Below are 22,422 nucleotides of genomic sequence, written 5' to 3'. Positions count from 1 at the left end.
AAAACAGAACACAGTTGGGTGTCTGGGGCCACCAGAGAAGGGGTAGAAGGAGATGAAGCCTGAAATAGGAGCAGGGCTAAGACATGAGGGACCTTGTAGCCTTGTAAGAAGTTGGACCAGGGCTTCCCTGGTGACGCAGTGGTTGAGAGTCCGCCTGCCGATGCAGGGCACACGAGTTCGTGCCCCGGTCCGGGAGGATCCCACATGCCGCGGAGCGGCTGGGCCTGTGAGCCATGGCCGCTGAGCCTGCGCGTCCAGGACCTGTGCTCCGCAACGGGAGAGGCCACAACAGTGAGAGGCCCGCGTACCGCAAAAAAAAAAAAAAAAAAAAAAGTTGGACCAAGTCCCCAGGTAGAGGGGGCCCTGAAGGACTGGTGAGGTTCACATTTTAGGAAGATGCCTCTGGTGCTGAGATAGGAGGAAGCAAGAGCCGAGGGAGACCGTAAGGAGACCGAGGCTGCGGCCAGACAGATGAAACGGACTTGCTGTACTTGGCGAGGGGCTGTGAGAAGGGAGCCTCTGAAAGGGACGGTTCACAGGAGTCGGTACTGATTGGATCTGGCGGTGGGGGACAGAGCAGGAAGGCTGAGGATGAGGAATCATGGGCTGAGAGAGGACGCAGACGTGGGGATGGGCGTGGAGCCGGAGGTGGCCCGGGCTCAGCCACGGAAAGAGTGCTCGAGTGAAGACCATCGAGGGAGCCCTGGCCTGGGAGTCAGAAAACCAGCCAACCGTGCGCTCGTGCGGTGCCGCCTTCAGCAATGCCCTTGACCTCTCTAATTCCGGTCCTCATCCTAAACTGGGGGTGTTGTCAGTTCACATTTGTAAAGCCCCCTGGCACTTACTAGATGCTCAGTGTTAACTGAATCTGAAATGTTGCTCCATGCGTCCCATCGGCACTTTGCTCTCTCGTGCTCGCCGATTCTGGCCGAAGACACAGCCCTCACCCCTCTGCTCTGGCTCCAGGGTAGCCCAGAGGAAAGCCCCTCATCTTCCTTGAGCCGCATGAACTTGATTCCCGTTTTAACAGAGGACAAGCAGGAGGCTGCCAGGTGGACCTGGGTTAGAAGCCAGGGCTCCCGGCTCCAGGGTCCGCGCTCCCGGCTCCGCAGCATCTGGACTCCTGCCGAGAGGGCTGGAGGCCGGGGGGCGGGGCTGCGGGTCCCCTCGCGCCCGGAGCCTCCTCCCTCCCTGCGCCCGCCCTGCCGCACCTCCCCGCGCTCCTCCTCCCCCGCCCCGGCTCTGCGCGGAGGCTGCGGCTCAGCGAGGCAGGCGCGGCGCGCGGGGACCCAGGCGGTGGCGGCCGCCGGGCGCAGCGGGTCCGGCGCGGGGAGCCGGGCTCAGCCTCGGCCTGCGCCAGCCCCGACCCTCGCCCACCCGAGGCCGGTCTGGGGGGCCCGCAGGGCGCGCGGAGCGCAGAGTGCGCGTCGGGCCGGGCTCCGCACCTCCGCACAGGAGCGCGGGCGCGGCGCGGCGCAGCGACAGGCATGGAGCCGGCCCAGGAGCCCCCCGCGCGGGCCCGGCCGCCGCCGCCCCCCGCCGTCCGCCCCGCGCCCGCCCCCGCCGCGCCCAGGCTGCGCTCGCCAGCCGAAGCGGAGGGCCGCGGTCCCGAGGGGCTGCTGCGGCGATCGGGGTCGGGCTACGAGGGCAGCACCAGCTGGAAGGCGGCCTTGGAGGGTAAGCGCCTAGCGGTCCTCCATCCCCCGGCCCGGGGACCCGGGAGGCGGGACAGAGTCACCTTGGCCGGTCTCCCGGTGGGGAGAGCGGGGAGCGCGACTCTGGAACCCGGAGGATTGCCAGGGCATCAGATGCCACATTGTGGGGCGATGGGGAACAGGTAACTGGGGACCACCTATAGTTCAACCTTGCCCCTGTCTCTGCAGCTCCCTCTTTGACCTTGGGAGCAGGTTTCACGCTCTGAGCCTGTTTCCTTATGAGTGAAGGGGGACAGTTACTGTCCGGCACTCACCCGATAGGCATATTGAGAGAGTGGCTTGACCCTATAGCAGTGAAAGTGCTTTGGGCAAAGTGACAAAAGCTATGGACCCCGACGCGGTGCTAATGCCCCCTGAGAAGGGGGTTGGGGGATGGGGCGCTGGTGGTGCCGGGAGGGAGAATCGGCCAGAGGGCCTTCCTTGCAAGTCGGGGTCCCACCTACCTCTTCCGGTCAGAGGGGCTCACGGCCTGACCCCTGACTGGTCAAGGGGGCGGTCACCAAAGTGGAAGACAGATTTCAAGTTCATGAGTTCTTTCAGTTAACTTGTGTGGTGTGGGAGGTGCTGGAGCTGCCTGGAGGGGCTGGTCCTCTGGACGTTTCTCGGTACTCTGGACACCCGGAGTCCAAAGGCCGAGGACCTGACTGGATGGCATCAACTAGGGAAGCCCAGGACCTGGATCATCCAACCATTAGGGAAGGAGTGTCAAAAAAGGAGGGCTTCCTGGAGTAGGTGACCTCTTAGGAGGTGTGGAAAGAGAAAGATGGATGCACCAGGTTCGAGGAGTGACACGTTCAGGGATCAAGTGGCGAGGACTCGCCTGTCCCTTGTGGGGAACTGACCTCCAGAATACCAGGATCGGGGTGGGGCGTGGTGAGAAGAGAGGAATCTGGAGCGCCCAGACCATGAATGGCCACCCAGGCCTTGCCAAAGTGTTTGGACTTTGTCTGAAGCGGCTGTTGAGAGATTTGAAGCATAGAATGAGACAGTGGGTGGCCCTTGGAAAAGTGGTGGTGGCCCAGAGGGGTCAGACCAAGGCCAGGTCAGTGAGGAAGGCGGGGCTGTGGTCAGGGGAGGGACATAACCAGTGCCAGCCAGGGCAGGTGCCTGGCCAAGGAGGGAGAGGGGGGGACAGTTCTGTCAGCATTTGGCCCAAAGGCTGATAGGCCAGGGGACACAGATGGCCTGAGGAGGGGCTGTGCAGACTCTGAGGGGAAAGCTGGACACCTGGATGGTGATTTGGGACAAAGGAGGCAAAGATGTTGGAACTCAGTGTAGGACAGCCATTGCAGAGGACCTTCGGTCTGGGGAGAGCTGAGCTGAATAAAGGTGGACAAACCCTCTCTTTGTCGTGTATCTTCGGGCTCACTGTTAGATTTGCCTGTGACCCCCTGCTTCCCTCCTGCCCAGGTTATTTCTTGAAGTTGCTCACGCCTCTTGCCTGTATATCTCCACTCATTCATGCGTAAGCATTTCTCCAGGGGCTGCCCTAACCTCATTCTAACCCCCAGTGCTTAGGGGCCACTTCAGGGGTGGTGCGGCCTCTTTCAGTGCCTCCGGCTGGCTGGCTCCCGTCTTACCTCCCATCCTGACCTTGGCCCCTTCTGCTTCCCACTCCCAGCCATGGCTGGGCCGACCACCTGCAAGTTAGGCTGAAGAAGAAGCCACACGCCCGGCAGGAAATGGCCCAGGGGGTCTCTCAGGACACTGGGTCTTCCAGGCCCTGTGGAGTCTAGCCCACTCTGTGCTCAGTGCCCACCTGTGGCCCAGCCTCGTCTCGCCTGTCTGGGCATGGATCCCTGCCTGGCCTGGCTCTGTGTCTCGTGGCACCTCCGGCCCCTGCCCTCGTTCCCACGGTCCACCAGGAGCAGCCCCACCCTGGTGCCTGTGGACCTTGGGGGCTCAGCGCCTGGGGCCTGTGGGCCTTTTCCCACAGGAGTTTTAGGATGTGGGGTCTGTGTCCCTGCCAGGGGTCTCCCCTCCACTGGTCCCCTGAGTATCTCCTGGGCGCCGTGTCTCCTGCGGGGAGAGGGGAGCTCTCGGACCACGATGGTGCTCTCCAGGGTCCTGCCGTGTGCTGATCCCCCCACATTCACGCACTCTTCCTCACCTCCCACAAACACTCCTGGAGGCCCCACTGTTCCAGCGCAGATCTAGGCACTGGGAACATCCCTGCCCTTGCAGAAGTCACAGCACAGGGGCTGAGGCAGCCTGCTGCAGTGCAAAGAGCACGGATTCTGGAGTTGGGTAAGCCTGAGCCAGATCTTCCCACTGCCAGCGGGCTGGCAGGTTTTCAAACGTGTCTGAGCCTCAGTTTCTTCATCTGCTAAGCAAGATAAGGATTTCTGCCTCTCGGGGCTACACGGACAAAGGTGCTGGGGTGTAGGCTGTGTGCAGGTGATTCCCTTTCCCCAGTCCCTAGAGCCCGGCATCCCTGATGAGGGAACCCAGGGAAAGTGTATGACCAGCTGCTCATCTGAAATCCTTTGCTCGTCTGCCTACTGTGAGTCCACTTCCCGCCCCAAACTGAAGTCCTCATAATGAGCCCAGTCCACAGACCCTGAGAAACACCCATGATGGGATGAGGGGTCTGCCAGGTCTGGGGACCAAGGGGTTTTGCAGCCCTTGCTTAGCCGAGCATCTGTCTTGAGACTTCTTGATTTGACCAAGCTGAACCCTCAGGGGGCCTGTGCTCCTGTATTACCACGTACCGAATATTTATCACGTACCTACAAAGAGCCAGCCCCGTGCTGGGGCTTCCACAATAGCTGTCGTGTTTAACCCTCACATCTGCCCTTGCAGGGGCTTGGTGAGTGTTGTACCTATCTTATATATGAGGAAACCGAGACTCAGAGAGGCTAAGTGTCTTGCCCAAGGATGCACGTTGCTCTCTCACTCGTGAAATCCCGTCGGGTTTGCCACGAGGCCCTCTGATGTGAAACCTCTTACCCTGTCCTGAGCTGACCAACATGCGGCTTGGGGAGGCTAATTGGAGAGGATCAAATTGTGCTTCTGACGCGTGTAGCCCCCCTCCCCGCGCTCCTCAGGCAGCCCTGCCACCTCCGGCGGGTGCTTCTTCCTCTTCACAGGTTAAGTGACGTGGAAAACGGCTTAAATCTGAAGCTGGGATTAGAGCCCAGGTCTTTAAGACTCTCCTTCGATGAACAGTTAGCTTTATAAATAGGAAACCAAACAGAAATTCTCCTGATTGAGTCCTCTCCCTGTGGATACTAACCTTTCCTTCCACCCTCAGCCTTGGGGGACAGGCGGGAAAAGTGATCCAGAGCTCCCGCCTGGGTTCTGGGAAGACTGGAGGTGATTGGAGATGGGAATATTTCTGGCATTGGGGTAGGGAGGGTGAGGAAAAGCAGCCTGGGGGTACAGGAGTGGGGACAGTGATTCTGCAAATCTCAGGCTATAGATTTTCCAGTGCTCACCAATTCTGAATTTTTAATGTTGAAAGTTTCTTGATAAGACATAAACCCACAACTTCCTGCTCAAAACCACACACGTGCATTTAGCAAAGCCTCTTAAAAATGTAAAAATTACCAAACTCTGCATTTGATAGTCTGTGACAGTCAAGAGTATGCTTTCCAGGCCGTGGCCCTGGCAACTTAGAGACATCAGCTATGATTCTCTTTTGCACTGTGGATATGAGGGTGTTGGGAGATTTGTCCGGGCTTGGGTGCCAGGTTTTTTTCAGTTGTTCCTTCTAACATTAGGCTAAGTCATATACATTTATAACATAAATAAACTGCACCCTCAAACTCCATCTAATAAGGGCCATTGCATAGAAGGAAGGATTGCTGAGTTAGACATTTGTTACGGCTTAAATTGTATCCCCCCCAAAGAGATATGTTGAAGTCCTAACTCCCCAGCACCTCAGAATCTGCCCTTATTTGGAAATATGGTCATTGCAGTTGTAATTAGTTCAGATGGGGGCATACTGGAGCAGGGTGGGCTCCTAACCCAACATGACAGGTGTCCTTATAAGAGGTGGTCACATGAAGACAAAGAGACACACAGGGAGAAGGATGTGACGACGAAGGCCGAGACTGCAGTGACGCAGCTGCAAGCCAAGGAGCGCTGAAGATCGCCAGCCAACCAGCATAAACGAGGACAAGGCAAGGAAGGATTTCCCTACAGGTCTCAGAGGGAGCACAGCCCTGCTGACAACTTGATCGTGGACTTCTAGCCTCCAGAACCGTGAGACAACACACTTGCGGTGTTTTAAGCCACCTGCTTTGTGGTGCTTTGTTACGTCAACCTAGGAAACTAATACAACATTGTTTTGGCTTGTCAGACTCTGTAGCGCACCCTCTCTCTGTCCACAGTGCAGCAGCCAGAGCATTTATCCCCATGAAAGAATGAAGAGAGTCCTCAGTTCTGGTGATGCTGGAGACACAGGCACAGACTCCCCTTTCCCTGAAAGCAGGTGTATATCCGCATGGCCAAGGGCATTGTCATTCAGGGTAGCTAGATTCCCTTTGTGTTCTTTAGTATCAGTGGGTGCTCTGTAACATGCAAGGCCATGACCGAGCCCTGTTATAGGGAACCCAAACGTAAGTAAAGCACTGCCCTCACCCTAAATGAGCCCACGGGCCGATTATCATCATGATGGTAACCGCTAACACTGAGGGAGAGCTTACCATGCCAGGCACTGCTCTAAGGCCTATACGTTGAATTCTCATAAAATTCTAAGAGGGAGACACTATTATGACTTCATTTGAAAGATGAGAAAAATGAAATAAAATAGAAGCTAAGTAGCTTTACCACTAAAAAGTGGCAGAGCTGGGATTTGAACTCCCGTGAAGTGGCTGACGATGCTATGCTCTTATTGCAGTGCCAGGGTTATAGAAGAGGATTGAGAGGCGTTTAACGAAGGGAAAAGAGGGAGGTCCAGTGGTTAAGACTCTGCACTCCCAATGCAGGGGGCCCGGGTTCGATCCCTGGTCGGGGAACTAAAATCCCACATACCGCAACTAAGCCTGCGCGAGCTGCAACAAAGACCCAGTGCGGCCAAAACAAATTAAAAAATAAAAAAAATAAAGAAGGGAAAGGCAGGATTCATACGCAGCTCAAGGGGATTAGTCTAACAACAAGCTGCCCCTGAGGACAGCAGAGCAGATACAGAAGGAGCCCAGCCCTCGAGGGCAGGCGAGAGCCTCTGTTTTTACCGTGCCGGAAGGCACCCACCTCTGGACTCCTGGTCACTTGCCAGTATAGACCGTGCTCATAGGAAGGACTCCTGGATGTCTGTTGGACTTGCAAGTAAAGATGGCAGACTGAATGCGTTTATTTTCTTCCTCTTCCAAAGCTCATTAATACAACCGTAAAGGGATTTTTAAAAGGTCACAAGGATAACAAGAACAGGAGACAAAACAATAGCAACGAGGGGCTTCCCTGGTGGTGCAGTGGTTAAGAATCCGCCTGCCAAGGCAGGGGACACGGGTTCGAGCCCTGGTCCAGGAGGATCCCACATGCCCCGGAGCAACTAAGCCCGTGCGCCACAATTACTGAAGCCCGTGCGCCTAGAGCCCGTGCTCCACAACAAGAGAGGCCACCGCAATGAGAAGCCCGCGCACCGCAATGAAAAGTAGCCCCCACTCGCCGCAACTAGAGAGAAGCTGGCGGTGCAATGAAGACCCAACACAGCCAAACATAAATAAATAAATTTAACAAACAAACAAACACATAGGGATCAACGATGGTGTAACTGACACTGAATCCACTGGCCTGAGAAAGTTCAGGAAGCAGAGGAGCAACCTGAGTCACAAACAGGAACCCCACAGCGCAGAGACCGGGGCGCCAGTCAGCACGGCCGTGAATGCAGAGGGAGCTGAAATCAGGAGGGCTGGTTAAACACGTGTTAGGAAGACTTCAGATCCCCAAATCCTCTCCCCACCCTGTGAGCCCATCCCCAGCCCTCTGCCTTGGGGAGAGAGGGCCTCCGGACACCAACACACTTGAGAGCAAGCAGTTAAGGCGACATTTATGTATTGAGGGCTCAGGATGGCCTCCTAGCCTCTTTTCCCAGCCAAGCCTACACCCTCCAGGAGGGAAAACAGAAGAGCAGTCTCCAGGGACACTGACCCAAGAGGAAAAACCCAAGGAGGTCAACAAACAGCCTTGAGGACCAGCCCGTCACTCTGCCACGACCCTCACAGTTAATAAGCCCCCCTTCCTGTCTCAGAGGTGCCAGTGAAGTCCTATTCCTCCTGCCTTAATCATGAACAAATAACCAAGGATCTCCAGACATCTGAGGAAAGTCTCTGACATGGAAGCTAGAGATCAAAACTAATGAACAGGAAAAAAAAAAACAGTTTGGAGAAAACAGAGATTATACAGATTAAACTTTCTGCCCACCTCTCCCCCACCCCCTCTGGAGCCCCCCCCCCCCAAAAAAAACCCTAAAAAACTATCAGCAATATCCTCAGAGAGATAAAAGAAAAGTTTGCATCATTAAAGTAAGAACAGGGGGCTTCCCTGGTGGCACAGTGGTTGAGAGTCCGCCTGCCGATGCAGGGGACACGGGTTCGTGCCCCGGTCCAGGAGGATCCCACATGCCACGGAGTGTCTGGGCCTGTGAGCCATGGCCGCTGAGCCTGCGCATCCGGAGCCTGTGCTCCGCAACGGGAGAGGCCACAACAGGGAGAGGCCCGCGTACCGCAAAAGAGAAAAAAAAAAAAAAAAGAACAGGATGCTTTAAGAGGGAGTATTCAGGGAACAGCATCAACAAACCCAAAAAAACCTTAGCAGTTAAAAATAATTGTAGAAATAAAAGATTCAATAGAGAGTGGGAAGATAAAGTTGAAAAAAATCTTCAGGAAATAGCAAAGGCAAAGTGGATATGAGAGCTTCCTCTCTCCTCTCTGGTGGCTCTTCCTTTTCTAATAAGGGCACTAATCCCATCCTGGGGGCCCTCACCAAGAATGGAATCTGCTGGTACCTTGATCTTGGACTTCCTTGCCTCCAGAATTGTGAGAGAGAAGTGACTGTTGGCTCAGCACCCAGTCTGTGGTTTTTGTTAGAGCAGCCTGTGCAGACTAAGTCAAAGGTGAAGTAGAATTCCTGATTTTGCCTCTTCAGCTTAAAGGAGTTTTGAAGTTGAAATAATGATGAGCACACAGAAGTGTAAGCAAAGGAAAATGATTAATTACAGGGAAACAAGAAGTTGTGTAGAAATAAAGATCATAATACACCGCATAGCTTTCCTGGGAGTAGCATTTACATTGCCATACGAAAAGAACACCTAATTATCAGTGTAACCCAAACTATGATGTTGAGAGAGCAGGTAGTGTGTGAGTGGTCAGGATGGGGACAGTAATGCAGAGAATTAAATCTTCCTCATTATTGTGGGAAGTTAATGAGTAGTGTCTTAAATAGAAAAGTCAAAAAGTATTGACATGCTCAAAGCTTTTAGAGATTTGGAGGTAAATACCAAAAGAATTAGCTAAAAGGGTTGGAAGTAGTTGCCTCTGTGGAAGGGGCAATGTTCTTTGGTTGTTAGTTTGTTTAGTGAAGCCTGATAGAATTTCTTGACTTCAGATCTGTTGCTTTTCAGATCCTTGATAAAGGACCAGGTTTCTTTTCCCAATTTGTTGTGAAGTACAATACAGACAAATTACTAGAAACAGTATCAGGCACTTGGATGTCACAGCAATGCTGAATTGCTGTAAAAGTTTCTAGATACTTCCTCTCGATTTTGGTACTTCGCTCGTCATGGGTGAGTAATGGTGGACAGCCCAGCACTGGGCTGTGGAGACACTTCTTTCATCTATACACACATATAACTTTTTTTTTTTTTTTTTTTTTGCGGTACGCGGGACTCTCCCGTTGCGGAGCACAGGCTCCGGTCGCGCAGGCTCAGCGGCCATGGCTCACGGGCCCAGCCGCTCCGCGGCACGTGGGATCTTCCCGGACCGGGGCACGAACCCGTGTCCCCTGCACCGGCAGGCGGACTCTCAACCACTGCGCCACCAGGGAGGCCCCCACATATAACTTTTAAAAGGTTTTAAAAATGGTTAAAAATAGAAAGGGAGTTCTCACCTACTAGGATGGCTATAACAAACAAAAATGGAAATTAATAAGCGTTGGTGAAGAGATGGAGAAATTAGAACACTTGTGCGCCGGCATTGCTGGTAGGATGCAAAATCGTGCAGCAGCAGTGAAAGACAGTTTGCTGGTTCCTCAAAAAGTTAAATGTAGAATTACTATACGATCCAGCAATTCCACTCCTATATACCCAAAAGAATTGAAAATGGACTCAAACAGATACTTGCCAATGTTCATAGCAGCATTATTCACAATAACCAAAAGATGGAAACAGCCCAAGTGTCCATCAATGGACGGATGGATGAACAAAATGTATATAACTATACAATGGAATATTATTCAGCCATAAAAAAGGAATGAAATTCTGATGTGCTACGACATGGATGAACCTTGCAAACATTAAGTGAAAGAAGTCGGACCCAAAAGGACAGATATTGTATGATTCCACTTACATGGGGTTCCTAGAATAGGTGAATTTATAGAGACAGGAAGGAGATTAGAGGTTACCAGGGGCCGGAAGGAGGTGGGAATGAGGCGTTAATGCTTAATTGGTACAGTTTCTGTCTGGGGTAATGAGAACATTTTGCAAATAGACAGTGCACAACCCTGTGAATATAATTAACGCCACAAATTGCACACTTAAAAATGGTTAAGATGGCAGCTTTTATGTTATGTATATTTTATCACAGAAAAACTTTCAAAGACCCTGTGTCTGAAGTCTAAAAGGGTTCATTCATTAAACATCAAATTAAAAGTTTAGGTGAGAGCAATAAATATAAATTTAAAAGGGAGAAGCCAGAGGATCAGGAAAGCTTTCGTGAAGAGAATGGAGGGTGCGGGGCAGGATTTCAAGAGACTGCAGTGGAGGAGAAGAAATTTGGGAGCAAAGACCCAGCTGCAGGGCTGTGAGGACGGACTCGGGTATTTCAAGGAGTCCGTCTGGCTGAAACCAGGGATGAGGTAGAGAAGCAGCAGGAGATGAAAGATTGGAAAGTTCCGACAGCCACAGAAGGAGTTCAAGTGCATAGCCCCGGAGGGAGGGTTCTTAAGCAGGGGGATTGCAGAATCAGACAGACCCGTGCTTTAGAACGGCACCTCAGACTTCGGCATCAGAATCTCCTGGAGGGCTTGTTCAAACACAGCCCCAGAGCTTCTCACTATCAGGACTTGGGGCTGGAGGTGGGGATGGGTGGTGGGGATGTGCCAGGTAATAACCCCTTTCTCTCTCCTCAGACACCACCACGCGTCTCCTGCTGGGGGCCATCGCAGTGCTTCTGTTCGCCATCCTGGTGGTGATGAGCATATTGGGTGAGCATGGATGTCAGAGCATTTATGCAATTCAGTTCCTACACACCTTGTCAAAAGCATGTCTAATTAGGTAAAGAAAGGTTCCAGACATACCGCCAATTCTGTGGGGTCAAAGTAAATAGGAAATAGAGTGTTGGTTCTAGATGAGATTTTAGCCTAAAATAGCACATTCACACATCGACTATACCCGTCCTCTTTGCTAAGCCATGCAGTGAAAGTGGAGATGTTAACTTAGGTACGTTCACAAAAATGCTTCGGGAACGCAGAACAAACTTGGTGTGTATTAGTCACGTAATGCTTCTTGAAGGAGACGGTTTGGGGTTAAGGGCCTTAAAGATCTCATTCACTCACTCAACAAACATTTATTGAGCCCGGCTGTGTGTCAGGCCCTGGGCTAAGTGCTGGAGATTGTTTTAAATGTATGACATCAACTTCCCTGTCCAGTGGTAGAGGTGTTACTGCCTGGGGGCTTCCCAGAGGAGGGGAACACATGTGCTAACCCCTGAAGAATGAATAGTTTCCTAGAGAGCAGGAGGTAGAGGGACCAGAGCATTCCAAGGGGGAGAGGCCTGAAAAACACAGAGTGGCAGGTAGGACTGAAAGGGTTGAAGGAGGAATGCAAAAGAGGAAACTGCTACTAAGCAAGGGAGGCGAGGCTATATGACCCTGGGATTTGCTGCTTTTAATGGATTCAAGTCAAAGTACGTCATGGCTCCTGAAGGGTTTGCAAAGTGACTTCAAGACCTCTGTCTTTCATCTTCGAGAAGCACCCTAAGACCTCAAAATGGGAGGAAAATCCACTGATAACATCAATTCCTACCAAACCCTCACCTGTAGGGCATGCAGGCTACGCAGGGAGTCGTGAGCGCTTAGCAAAGAATGTGGTGAGCGCTGGGGTGAGCCTGGGTTCACCTAGACTAATTGTTACAAATTAAATTGTTCTATTGCTAGGTTGGGAGAACAGGGCAACGTGTAAACACAGCATATTGAGATTGCGGTAAAACACAACAGAGTCCCTGGAGATCCTCATGGGAATGCATGGCCAGTAGGTCTAAGTGGGCCTGGAGCTCATCGAGCAGGCATGCCAGAGTGCCCATTAATTAACTGGTGTTGGTGTGGTGGTAGCTCCCTTGGGGGCTCGAGTACCATGGACTTGTTCTTGCCTCTGTCCTGGTCTACATTTTAGTCAATCTCTTGTATGAGAACAAACCAAAATATATGCTTATGGAATCTGCAGGTGAAACACTTCAAAGAGGGATGCTCAATATGACAGATGAAAAAGAAGTCAAGATTAAAATTTATCTTCAGAAACTCAAATGAGCCAATGTGAATGAGATGACTGTGGAAGAAATAAACACAAGATCCTGCATTTGGATTTAAATGTGATTTACACAAGTTCTGGACAGGGGAGACCTGGCTTAGAAAGAGATCATAGGAAAATAGTTGGAGAGTATGGCTGAATTCCTTTTGGCAAGGAGGCTTAGAGAATCTCATGGAAGTTCTGGGCCTCCTTCCCAGAAAAGTGCACATAGGCACATATAAGCAGATTCTTCTCATTGGAGCATCTGAAGACTGGAAAACCCACAGCAGCTGGAAGGGGTACGGTGATCACTGCTGGGTGGTGGACCACAGCTGACGTGTCCCAGCCTGTTCTGGTGGCAGCATTTCACCGGTGATGTGGGCACACCGTACTGAGCCGGGCAGGATGGAGAAGGCTCTGGAGGGCACCCCCTGCAAGGGACTGTGGAAAGGATGGTGTCTGTTCAATCCTGGAAGAGGGGAGGCAGGGGTCCTTCTTCAAGTAGGAGGTAGAAGACAGACCAGGTCTGTCCGGGTCACTCCAGAGGCAGATCCTGGACCCACAGGTTCCAGGTCATGGGAAGGCAGGTTGGAACTCAAAAATTGCAAAGGATCTTTCCAGCAATTCAGCAGTGTTAGCTGATGAGGGTGTGGCCAATGAGAGCAGGCCCATCGAGTCCACCGATGGTTCCCACCCTGGCTGGAGAGAGAGGACACATGGCCCCCAGGTCCCTTCCAAGTCCGAGTTTCTCGGGTTCCACGCCTCGGGGAGTTCGGGGAGAGAGAGGAGAGCTTAACCCAGGGGCCTAACCTGCTGTCACTTCCCCTCGGGGCGGTGTCCCCGCCAGTGTCCCAAATTCCTTTTCCTTACTCATTTAGCCGCCAGCCTTTTGCCTGCCAGGGACTGTGACAGGCGCTCCCCCGAGGCACGTGGCTGATGGGCACCAAAGTGGAGGCAGGTGGAGGGAGTGGCGGGGAGCTTGGGGGGCCTTGGGGGGCCCACAGAGGCCCACTGTGCTGGTGGATACTGAGCCACCCCTCTTCCCTGCAGCTTCCAAGGGCTGCATCAAGTGCGAGGCGCCCTGCCCGGAGGACTGGCTGCTCTACGGAAGGAAATGCTACTTCTTTTCTGAGGAACCGAGAGACTGGAACACGGGCAGGCAGTACTGTCACGGCCACGAGGCCGCGCTGGCTGTGATCCAGAGCCAGAAGGAGCTGGTGCGTGCCGGTGGGGCGGGGACCTTCAGGGACAGCCCTGCCCCAAGGACCTGGTGTCCCCTGTGACCTGTTTCCAGAGCACAGCCTGGGGTGGGGGGTGCAGGTGGGCTCCATGGGGTCTGAGCAGGTCCACGAGGGGCTCTTGTTTCCACTGCTATTGTCAAGGCCAACTATGTCCACCCGAGGCTGGTTTGCTGACTCAACTCAGTATTGAAGCGTGAGCATTACAAATTATACCCGCACCTGTGAAATGAAAAATCACGTTGGCTTCTTCTACTAGTCCGAATCAGGGCCTGATCTCTCATTTAACACCCCAAACAGTTATATCACAAGAAATGTGAAAGAAACACAATTAGTGGGTCTCTTGGCCATTTGGGGTTTTGAGGGCAACAATTCATGCAATCCAAATTAGCAGAAAATCTAAGTCGCTTCTGTTTTTCTCTGATACACAGTCTGATAGCTCCTTTCGGCAGAGAAAGGCCCAGGAATATGCGGGTAGAAGGACGTCCAGCCTGAGCTTTGAGATGCGTCCCAGATAATCCATCAAGTAGGCAGTTCCAGCCTTCCTGAAAGTGAGGAACGCAGGCATGCTGGCCCACTGAGCTAGGAGACAAACCCTGGTCCAGGCTTCCCGGCCCAGTGGTGCACTCCCAGAGCCCGGGTCCCTTGGAGGCCATTGCAGGCAGCTCCATGTGAGTGCAGGGGGTGTCTGTAACCCCAGCTCCTCACTCTTGGGATGCAGTGAGGCATCACCCTCTCCGTGTCTACACATCTTGGGAGCCAGTCTTCCAAGCTGAGGTTAGTCTGGGGACGTGTGAGCAGTCAGGAGACCGCACCTGACTCTGAGGTTTCCCTCTTTCCTTGGTGCAGGAATTCATGTTCAAGTTCACACGGAGGGAGCCCTGGATTGGTCTGCGCAGAGTGGGGGACGAATTCCACTGGGTCAACGGGGACCCGTTTGACCCAGACACGTGAGCTGAGGCTTCATCTTCTGGCCAAGGAGCTTAGACCGGGGAAGCCATAGCCTCCCAGACGCACCTCCTGAAGAACCTGGTTTTGTGCTAGCTGGAGCCACTCACCTCTAGGGTCAGGGGTGTGGGACAGAGACCCAGTCACGATAATGGCTTTACTACTGTCTCCCTGGTAAAGTCCAGCCTGGTTTGGTGGCCCTGCTCCACGTAGGCAACAGAGCTTCCTGCTGCTGGAAAGGGCCCGGGCTCTTTCCATCTTGTGGCTCCCCAGTCCATCTGCACGGCTCAGTGTGGCTCAGGGAAAGGGAGGACGTGCCCTGGACATCCCTCTGCATTGGCCAGAGTTTAGCTTCACGGCCACACCTGACTGCAAGGGAGGTGGGGCCTCTGTTCTGGGCAGCCACGTGTCACCTAAACACTGTGGGAGAAAGGGGATCTGAACCCTGGGCACCAGGAGGGTTCCCTTAGAGAGAACACCTCTTGAGGGCGTCGGTGGTGTGTGCAGTGGTGGTATTATTTGTGTGGCCCAAGTGGTGTGGCGGGGAGTGTGTGAGGGGTTGGTGGGTGTGCAAAGCCAGGGACTGTTTGCGGGGTGATGGTGGCAGCAGTCATGGGTGTAGGGACAGTTTAGGCTTAGGGAGACGCAGAGCAGCACACACAGGGGAGTAAGAACCTCAGCTTCTGATGTAGACTCTAAGGCTGGAGGACTAGGCCCGAGGAGCCGGGCGGGGGCACAGCTGCTGACCTGACGTGAACTGCGGCCCGTGACAACTCCTTCCCTGTGCCGGCTTCTCCCTGTCTCCTGCACCTGTCTTTGTCCTCACTGCCTCTTCCTTGTTTTCTTTTTTTTTTTCCTTCTCTTTCCTTGTCCTGCCCTCATCCCAGATCTGTTCTTAGAGCTGCTGAGAACGTCTTGCCCTTGCTGCTCCCACCTCTCCCATTCTGGAAGCTTCCTGCTCCCGGAACCCAGGGAGCCCTGGAGGCTGGGGTCCCCAGAGCGCTGACTACCTGACAACCAGCGGGCCTTGGGGCCACGCTTCTCTGACATCGAGGTGGTCCTGGCCCCCCCTTCTCCCTCTTGGGGTCCTTCTGATGCCCTCTCTTATGAGACCCCAGCTCCAGCCTTGGCAGGGGGCTCAGGTCAGGGTGACCAAATGAGGTGAAGAAGAAGTGTTGAGATTCAAAAGGGATGATGTTAGGCGGGGAGAACCCCCCCTGTGCTAGACACAGGAGGTGCAGGCAGGGTGCTGTGGGGAAGGTGGGTGTGTGGAGTGTGGTCCTAGACGGGGCCCCGGGTTCCTGGGATGAGTGAGCTGAGCCCGACAGGAATGGCAGAGCCGGATGGAGGAGTGCAGGGTGCGTCCCGGAAACACCCGTGGGCATCACCGGGGGGCTGGAGCCGTGATACACTGTCTGGAGGCGACGGGAGCCACGCTAGCAAGGTCTGTGGGGGCCGACTGTCCCGGAAGGCCGCTACAGAGGGAAGGACAAGTCATAGGGCCTCTGGGGCTGCCCAGCGACGGGCCGCGTCTGCCAGGTCATGAGTGCCTGGTCTCTTCTCTCCCCGCCACAGATTCCCCATCTCGGGCCCGGGGGAGTGCGTCTTCGTGGAGCCCAGCAGGCTGGTGTCGACGGAGTGTTTGATGACCCGGCCCTGGGTGTGCAGCAAGATGGCCTACACATGAGGTGGGTCAGGCCAGGGGCGGCCCTCCAGCCAGCCTCCGAGGCCTGCCAGCCCCGGGCTCGTCTCCAAGCGAAGCAGTGAGGAGGTTGCCTTCCGCCCCTGGGCGCTCCCCCAGGCCCCGGAGTCTTGGTCCCTGGTCTCCTTGGCCCCAGGCAGGTCCTGTGGCTCGGCAGTCAAATCCCATGAGTCAGTAGTACAGCAGGCACCTGTCCCCAGCCACACATACACACTGACACGCTCACGCATGCCCACGAGGGCACACAGCCCCCGCTCAAATTCAGAGTCCACCCTTAGTCACCCCAACAAGTCCCTCCCTGGCCCTACCCTGGAACATTCCCTCCTCCGGAGGCCCTGGTGCTCTGAGGAAGGCTGGGGGCTGACAGGCTGCGGTACTGTCCACACAGACGGGCCCCCTCCCCATGCGTCTCTCTCCTGGTTGCTGGGGAGGCCAGAAGGGAAGCCCCCTTGCCTGGGCCCAGCATCCACCGTCCTTGCCTCGCCCGGGGTCTCAGGCAGGCCCCTGCTGTGTCCGTGGTGCTGCCGTGTTGGTCACTGATGGACTAAAGAGATGACTGGAGTCCAGAGAAGTCGACTGCCATTTGTTCCAGGATCATGGCTTGGGGGAGGGGCACGTCCGGGTGCCCGTCCTTGGAGGGACACGACCAAGAGGCACCGGTGTGGCAGGCGGCATGTGTAGGAAGCAAGGCCAAAAACACACTCTGTGGCCTCAGGGCACCGTTTAATGTTGCCAGGCCACTGAGTTATCCTCAGATGTCTGAGGGGTGTGCTCCATCTGGTTCCTTTATTACTATTCAACTCAGCGTGACAAACATTGATCCACACCTACTTCGTGCCAGACACCACACTAGGCATGGGGATCCACAGCTTTATCCCCCAAGGAGCACACAGGGAGCAGAGGAAACAGCTTGGAAAGCACTAGAACGTTCTGGAACCCAGTTGAAGGATGGCTTATTCTGCCTTAGGGGAAGATGGGGTGAAGAAAGCAGGAGGATGAGGCATGGAGAAGAGATGATGTTCGTGTTGGGCCAGTTAAGAGTTTGTGCAGGTGCTGGGGCCCCTTCCTGTCCCCCCTTGGTCTGCCTGGAGAGGAAGCGGGGACAGGGGTGTGGGGGGAGGCTGGCGGTTCCCCTGGGCCTACAGGGGCTGCAAGTGCCACCCTCTCCAACGCACACACGTGGAGCCCAGAGCAAGCTGTGGCCGGGTGAGATACAGCCAGCCCGCGTGGGAGCCGCGTGTGTGAATCTGGGTCCCGGCCCATCTTCAGAAAATGGCTCACAGGGAAACAGGTCCTGCTCTGCTCGGCTCAGTCCTTTTACTGTCAGTTTTCAGACAAAACTGTCAGCTTGGGTTCGTTGAGCTTTTTGAAAGCTTTCCAGGTATTTAGTAAAATCTGGGGATTTTGTGGTTTCATATTTTATCTTTACGGGAAAGCCAGCGTGGAACCTGAGTGTGCAATAATGAAGCTAAGGGAATTCAGTGCGGCCTGTGGAGGGGTGGTGGGAGCCCACCGCCTTCCCAGCCCCGGTGCGGAAGTGTGTTGAGGGGCTGGGATTGAGGAAGCGGTCAGCTGCCGCTACTGCTGCTTGGGTTGGTCAGGGGTCCGGGTGGTAAGTGGGAGGGCGTCTCTCCCTCACGCCAGTTCTCACCAGTATCTTCCCCTCAAAGATGGGCTCATTGCTTTCCACGTGGCACCTCATTTAAGTCTCTCAGAAAGACCCTGAGGCAGGTAACGCTGCCACGGGTGACAAAACGTCCTGGACGGGGTGGGCTAGGGCTGTGCTCTCATCCTGTCCTGTGGGTTCCGGCGGGAAGAAGGGCGCCACGACGTGGGTGGGGAGGGAGCAGTGTGGGACGGCAGGGACCGAGGAACCCGGGCCACTGGGATCTTAGTTCCCATTCAATATCCACAGTCTGCTGCCTCAAGGCACTCTGGCAGATGAGCTCTCTAGCCTTGGGCTTGCCCTGGGACCGCACAACAATTCTAAGTCCGGTAGAGCTAAGAGGAACTCTGACCCAAGGTCACGGGCGTTTTAAGAGCTCTCTTATCTGTTCCTACGAGGAAGACCAAAACAAAACACTGGCACGCCGAACTTCAGAAACGTTGAGAATTCTTCCAAAGGTTATACATCAACCAGGCACCCGCACCTCCCACGTGGGCGGAGCCAGGCTGGCTGGGCGGGGCCGCGGAGTCGGGTGCAGTTGGGGGCCGGCGGCCACAGGTGGCAGCACGGAGGCCGGACGCTCTGCTGATTTCGGAGCTCGAGCCGGCCCCCCCTCGGTGGAGCGTGGGAGGAGGTGTTGCGGGCAGGCCCAAGGGACCACCCTTCCTCCAGCCCCACTCCTCAGCCCCTTTGGAGGATTTGCCCCTGGAGTTGAGAAGGTTCTTGGCTGGGAGCCTGGGCGGCTGCGCCCTGGGTGAATTTGACCCCGCACGGCAGCCCTGTACTCGGCGTAGCCCCTGGAGCCGGCAGGATGCGGGTAGAAGGCTGGAGCAGGGGACACCAGGTCACCCTCAGACGTCCTTTGTGAAGATGGAAGGACGGGGTTTTTTTTGCTGGAGGACTCACTGGGAGGTAGCGTTTGTTGCCGTGCTGGTGGGTTTCACTAGTGTTTGCTTAGTAAACCCTCCTACAACCTTACAGATGAGGAAGCAGGCTCAGGGCGGTTAAGGGACTTGCTCTACTGCTGTACATCACAGGCCTAGGAGGTGGTGGAAGGGAAGGTGGGGTGGAAGGGGCCACCTTGGGAGAGGACGTGGGGTGCCCACAGGCGATTTTTTTCCTGTGCACTTTTATCGTGGTCGTATGGTTTTCTGGTGAATTTCCCATAGGGAGGGGGTAATGCAAACACTGAGTTCAGTCCTTCTCTCCCTTCAAGGCCCAGCTCGAGCTCCCTGGGGCTCCTTCCAGGACAGCGGCAGCCCTCAGTGACCACTCCCTCACCCCAGCAACTCCAGCACTTAAGACAGCCTCTCACACCTCCGGAGTCTCTAGGAAGTTTTCATCTGTGACTCATCTCTAAAGTCATCTGACCGCTCTTGGCATCTGATTATAAGCCCCTGGATAGCAGGGATTATGTGTCACTGGCCTCTTTGTAGCACACGTAGCATGTGCTCAAAAAAAATTGTTGTATATGACAATAAGATTGCCCCCAAATGTCATCTCTGAAACTCTTTGCCATGCTGGGAGACAGCAGTGGCCGGCCATCATAAGAGGCTCGTCTTTTTGGCTTTGGTGGGCGTGGCTTTTTGGCTTTGGTGGGCGTGGCATGGTTTTAGAGGCCCGGCAACATGCACTCTTTAGTTTGTTTTGCTTCAGCTAAGTTAGCTCGCTCACATTCCCTAAGCATGTAGATACTGGGCGGGCTGAGTGAAGGTGACAGGGAGCACCTGGGCCGTGAGGGAGAGCTGCCCAGCTGGCGAGGGCAAGGAGCTGGCTGCGAGTGGAAACCAGGCCCGGGGAGGGTTTCCATCAGTGACTGCGGTCGGCGGCTGAACATTCCTGTGGTCACCAGGATAATTATGCTAACATCACTGTGCTGTTTGTGAAAGACGACCTGGTTTTCAGAAATGCCCACTGTCTGCTGTGTATTTACACCAGGAGGGGGTGGAGGTAGAGGAGGTAACTGCTCTTTCCTTAGTCCGTAAAGAACTCCAAACTGGGAGCAAGTATGAGATTCAAACAGGGGTCATCCAGAAAACCTCCTGCCGTGCCCATCAGAGATCCCACGTCTCAGCCTGGAATGGATACACACTTGGCCTGACTCTGAAGACCTGCCAGAGTCTAGTTTGGGGCCAGCTCTACCAACAAGCAGACGTGTAGCTCAGGCTGCTGTGCTCAACCTCCCTGACCCCAGGCTTCGCCTCTAATATAAAGTAGAAATCGTGCCTGCCCTGCCTACCTCACAGGGTTTTGAGAACTGTAGATGTTAGAATTTCAGGGATTAGACATTATCGACCCCATTCTCACTATCCATGAGACCCCGAGAGGTTAAATAACACGTCCAAGGTCACGCATCTAGCCACGCATCTAGTGGCAGAGCTAGAGCTCAGGTCTTGTGGCTCCTCTATTCGTTGTTGATACTATTATTGCACGTATCATGCTTTGTTTATTTACCTGTCCACCATCCACGCAGAAGTGTAAGCCCCTAGAGGGCAGGGATCCACTCTCACGCCTCTTTTTTCTCTAGCGCCTGGTACATACTAAAGGTGCTCAGTAAACGTGTGTTGACCTAAACTGATCTTGACTCCTAGTTCAAGGGCTCCTTCTTCTACACCATGCTGTCTCTGATCTCAGAAATCTGTACTGCCAGTTCAGCTGCCCACAAAAAGTATGCAAACTTACTGATGTTTTAGAGAAAAAGATAAGATGCTCAACTGCCTTGCAATGTGCTTTAGGGTCCTGTAGTCTAGAGCACAGATTCCATTTGAATAAAGACATACACATCTAAGACAAAATTGTAATAACAATGAACACTAGTTAAGAGCTTATTAGGGCCAGCCATTCATACAAAGTGCCTGGCCCATAGTAAGTGCTTAAAAATTATCATCTTGGGCTTCCCTGGTGGCGCAGTGGCTAAGAATCCGCCTGCCAATGCGGGGGACATGGGTTCAAGCCCTGGTGCGGGAAGATCCCACATGCCACAGAGCAACTAAGCCCGTGCGCCACAACTACTGAGCCTGCGCTCTAGGGCCCGCGAGCCACAACTACTGAAGCCCTCGTGCCTAGAGCCCATGCTCCACAAGAGAAGCCATCGCAATGAGAAGCCTGCGCACCGAAACAAGAGTAGCCCCCGCTCACCGCAACTAGAGAAAAGCCCGCATACAGCAACGAAGACCCAACACAGCCAAAAATAAATATTTATTATAAAAAAAAAAAAAACAATTATCATCTTGTTTCACTATGATGTAAATTGAGTAGGGTCTTAGAGCATGCTAGCTTTTGTAATACCCACATTTCAGAGGCCTACCCAAGAAAAGATCCCTTTCTGGCTTGCACCACTAATGCAGGTCAGTGACAGGGAATAGCATTGCTCCATCCAGGGTCTTTGAACATAGAGGCTCACACAGGATGTGTTTTAGGAAATGTGGTAGATGTGGCGGCTATGCATCGAGAACGTTTCCTTCCCTCTCATTCTAGGTACATGGAAGGATTGTATTTCCTGGTCTGTTTGAAGGTAGGTGTCAGGTGACATCAGAGCTTTAACCATGGAAAAGTGACAGATGTCACTTCCAGGTGGAAACATTTAAGAACCAGTGCATACTCCTCCATATTCTCCCTCCCCCAAGTCGTGATTTTTTGATTTGGAGGCTCCATAAGACTGAAGCATCCTGGGATGCTAAGTCAGTGTGTCGGGGAGAAGCTTCCTGGAAAGCCTCTGAGGTTTTGGGTTTGTTGTGATCACAGCCTATCTTACCCTAGACTAGACAGGGGCCAGGCCTGGAGGTGGCACACATTCCATTGGCCAGGACAGTCATGGAAGGCTGAGAAATAACTTCCAGCTGTATGCTTGGATACATGAGATTCTTGATTCCAAAAGTTGAGGATTTTCATCAATTTTGGAAGATTCATCACCTTTGTCTCTAAATATTTCACCTGCCCGACTCTTTGCTCTCCTTCCAGAACTCCAATTAAGGCTGTTTGAGATTGTCACACAGGTCTAATGCTCAAGTTTTTTGATCAATTTTACAAATCAATTTGATGAACTATGACTTTTTAGCAATTTGACTCTTCCAATCAATGGCTGAAGTAGCTCTCTCCATCTAACTTTTTAAAAATTTCAGCAACATTTTACAAGTTTTAAGGGTAGAGTTTTTGCATATATTTTGTTAAATTATTTAAATATTTTTATTTTTTATGCTACTGTAGATGATTTGTTTTTAAATTTCATAGTTTGTTGCTAGTATAAAGAATGAATATTGTTAAAATGACCATACTGCCCAAGGCAATCTATAGATTTGATGCAGTTGCTATCAAAATACCAATGGTATTTTTCACAGAACTAGAACAAATAACTTCAAAATTTATATGGAAACACGAAAGACCCCAATTAGCCACAACAACTTTGAGAAGGAAGAACAGAGCTAGAGGGATCATGCTCCCTGACTTCAGACTATACTACAAAGCTACAGTAACCAAAACAGTATGGTACC

At 53.3% G+C, this 22,422-nt stretch overlaps 1 protein-coding gene across 1 annotated transcript; it reads left to right on the top strand.

Annotated features, from left to right (window-relative positions):
* The first annotated feature begins 1,487 nt into the window (after positions 1-1,487).
* CLEC2L (C-type lectin domain family 2 member L) lies at positions 1,488-20,625 on the top strand. The gene is made up of 6 exons (XM_032642293.1): positions 1,488-1,677; positions 11,004-11,078; positions 13,429-13,595; positions 14,466-14,566; positions 16,140-16,252; positions 19,149-20,625. The coding sequence occupies exons 1-5, from the start codon at positions 1,488-1,490 to the stop codon at positions 16,249-16,251; spliced, it is 645 nt and encodes a 214-aa protein (XP_032498184.1). The 3' UTR covers position 16,252; positions 19,149-20,625.
* Positions 20,626-22,422: the final 1,797 nt, after the last annotated feature.

This window comes from Phocoena sinus, chromosome 9 (genome assembly GCF_008692025.1).
Source record: "Phocoena sinus isolate mPhoSin1 chromosome 9, mPhoSin1.pri, whole genome shotgun sequence".
Lineage (NCBI taxonomy): Eukaryota > Metazoa > Chordata > Mammalia > Artiodactyla > Phocoenidae > Phocoena > Phocoena sinus.
The sequence above is the reverse complement of the archived record's forward strand: the minus strand, read 5'-3'. Positions and strand labels throughout refer to the sequence as shown.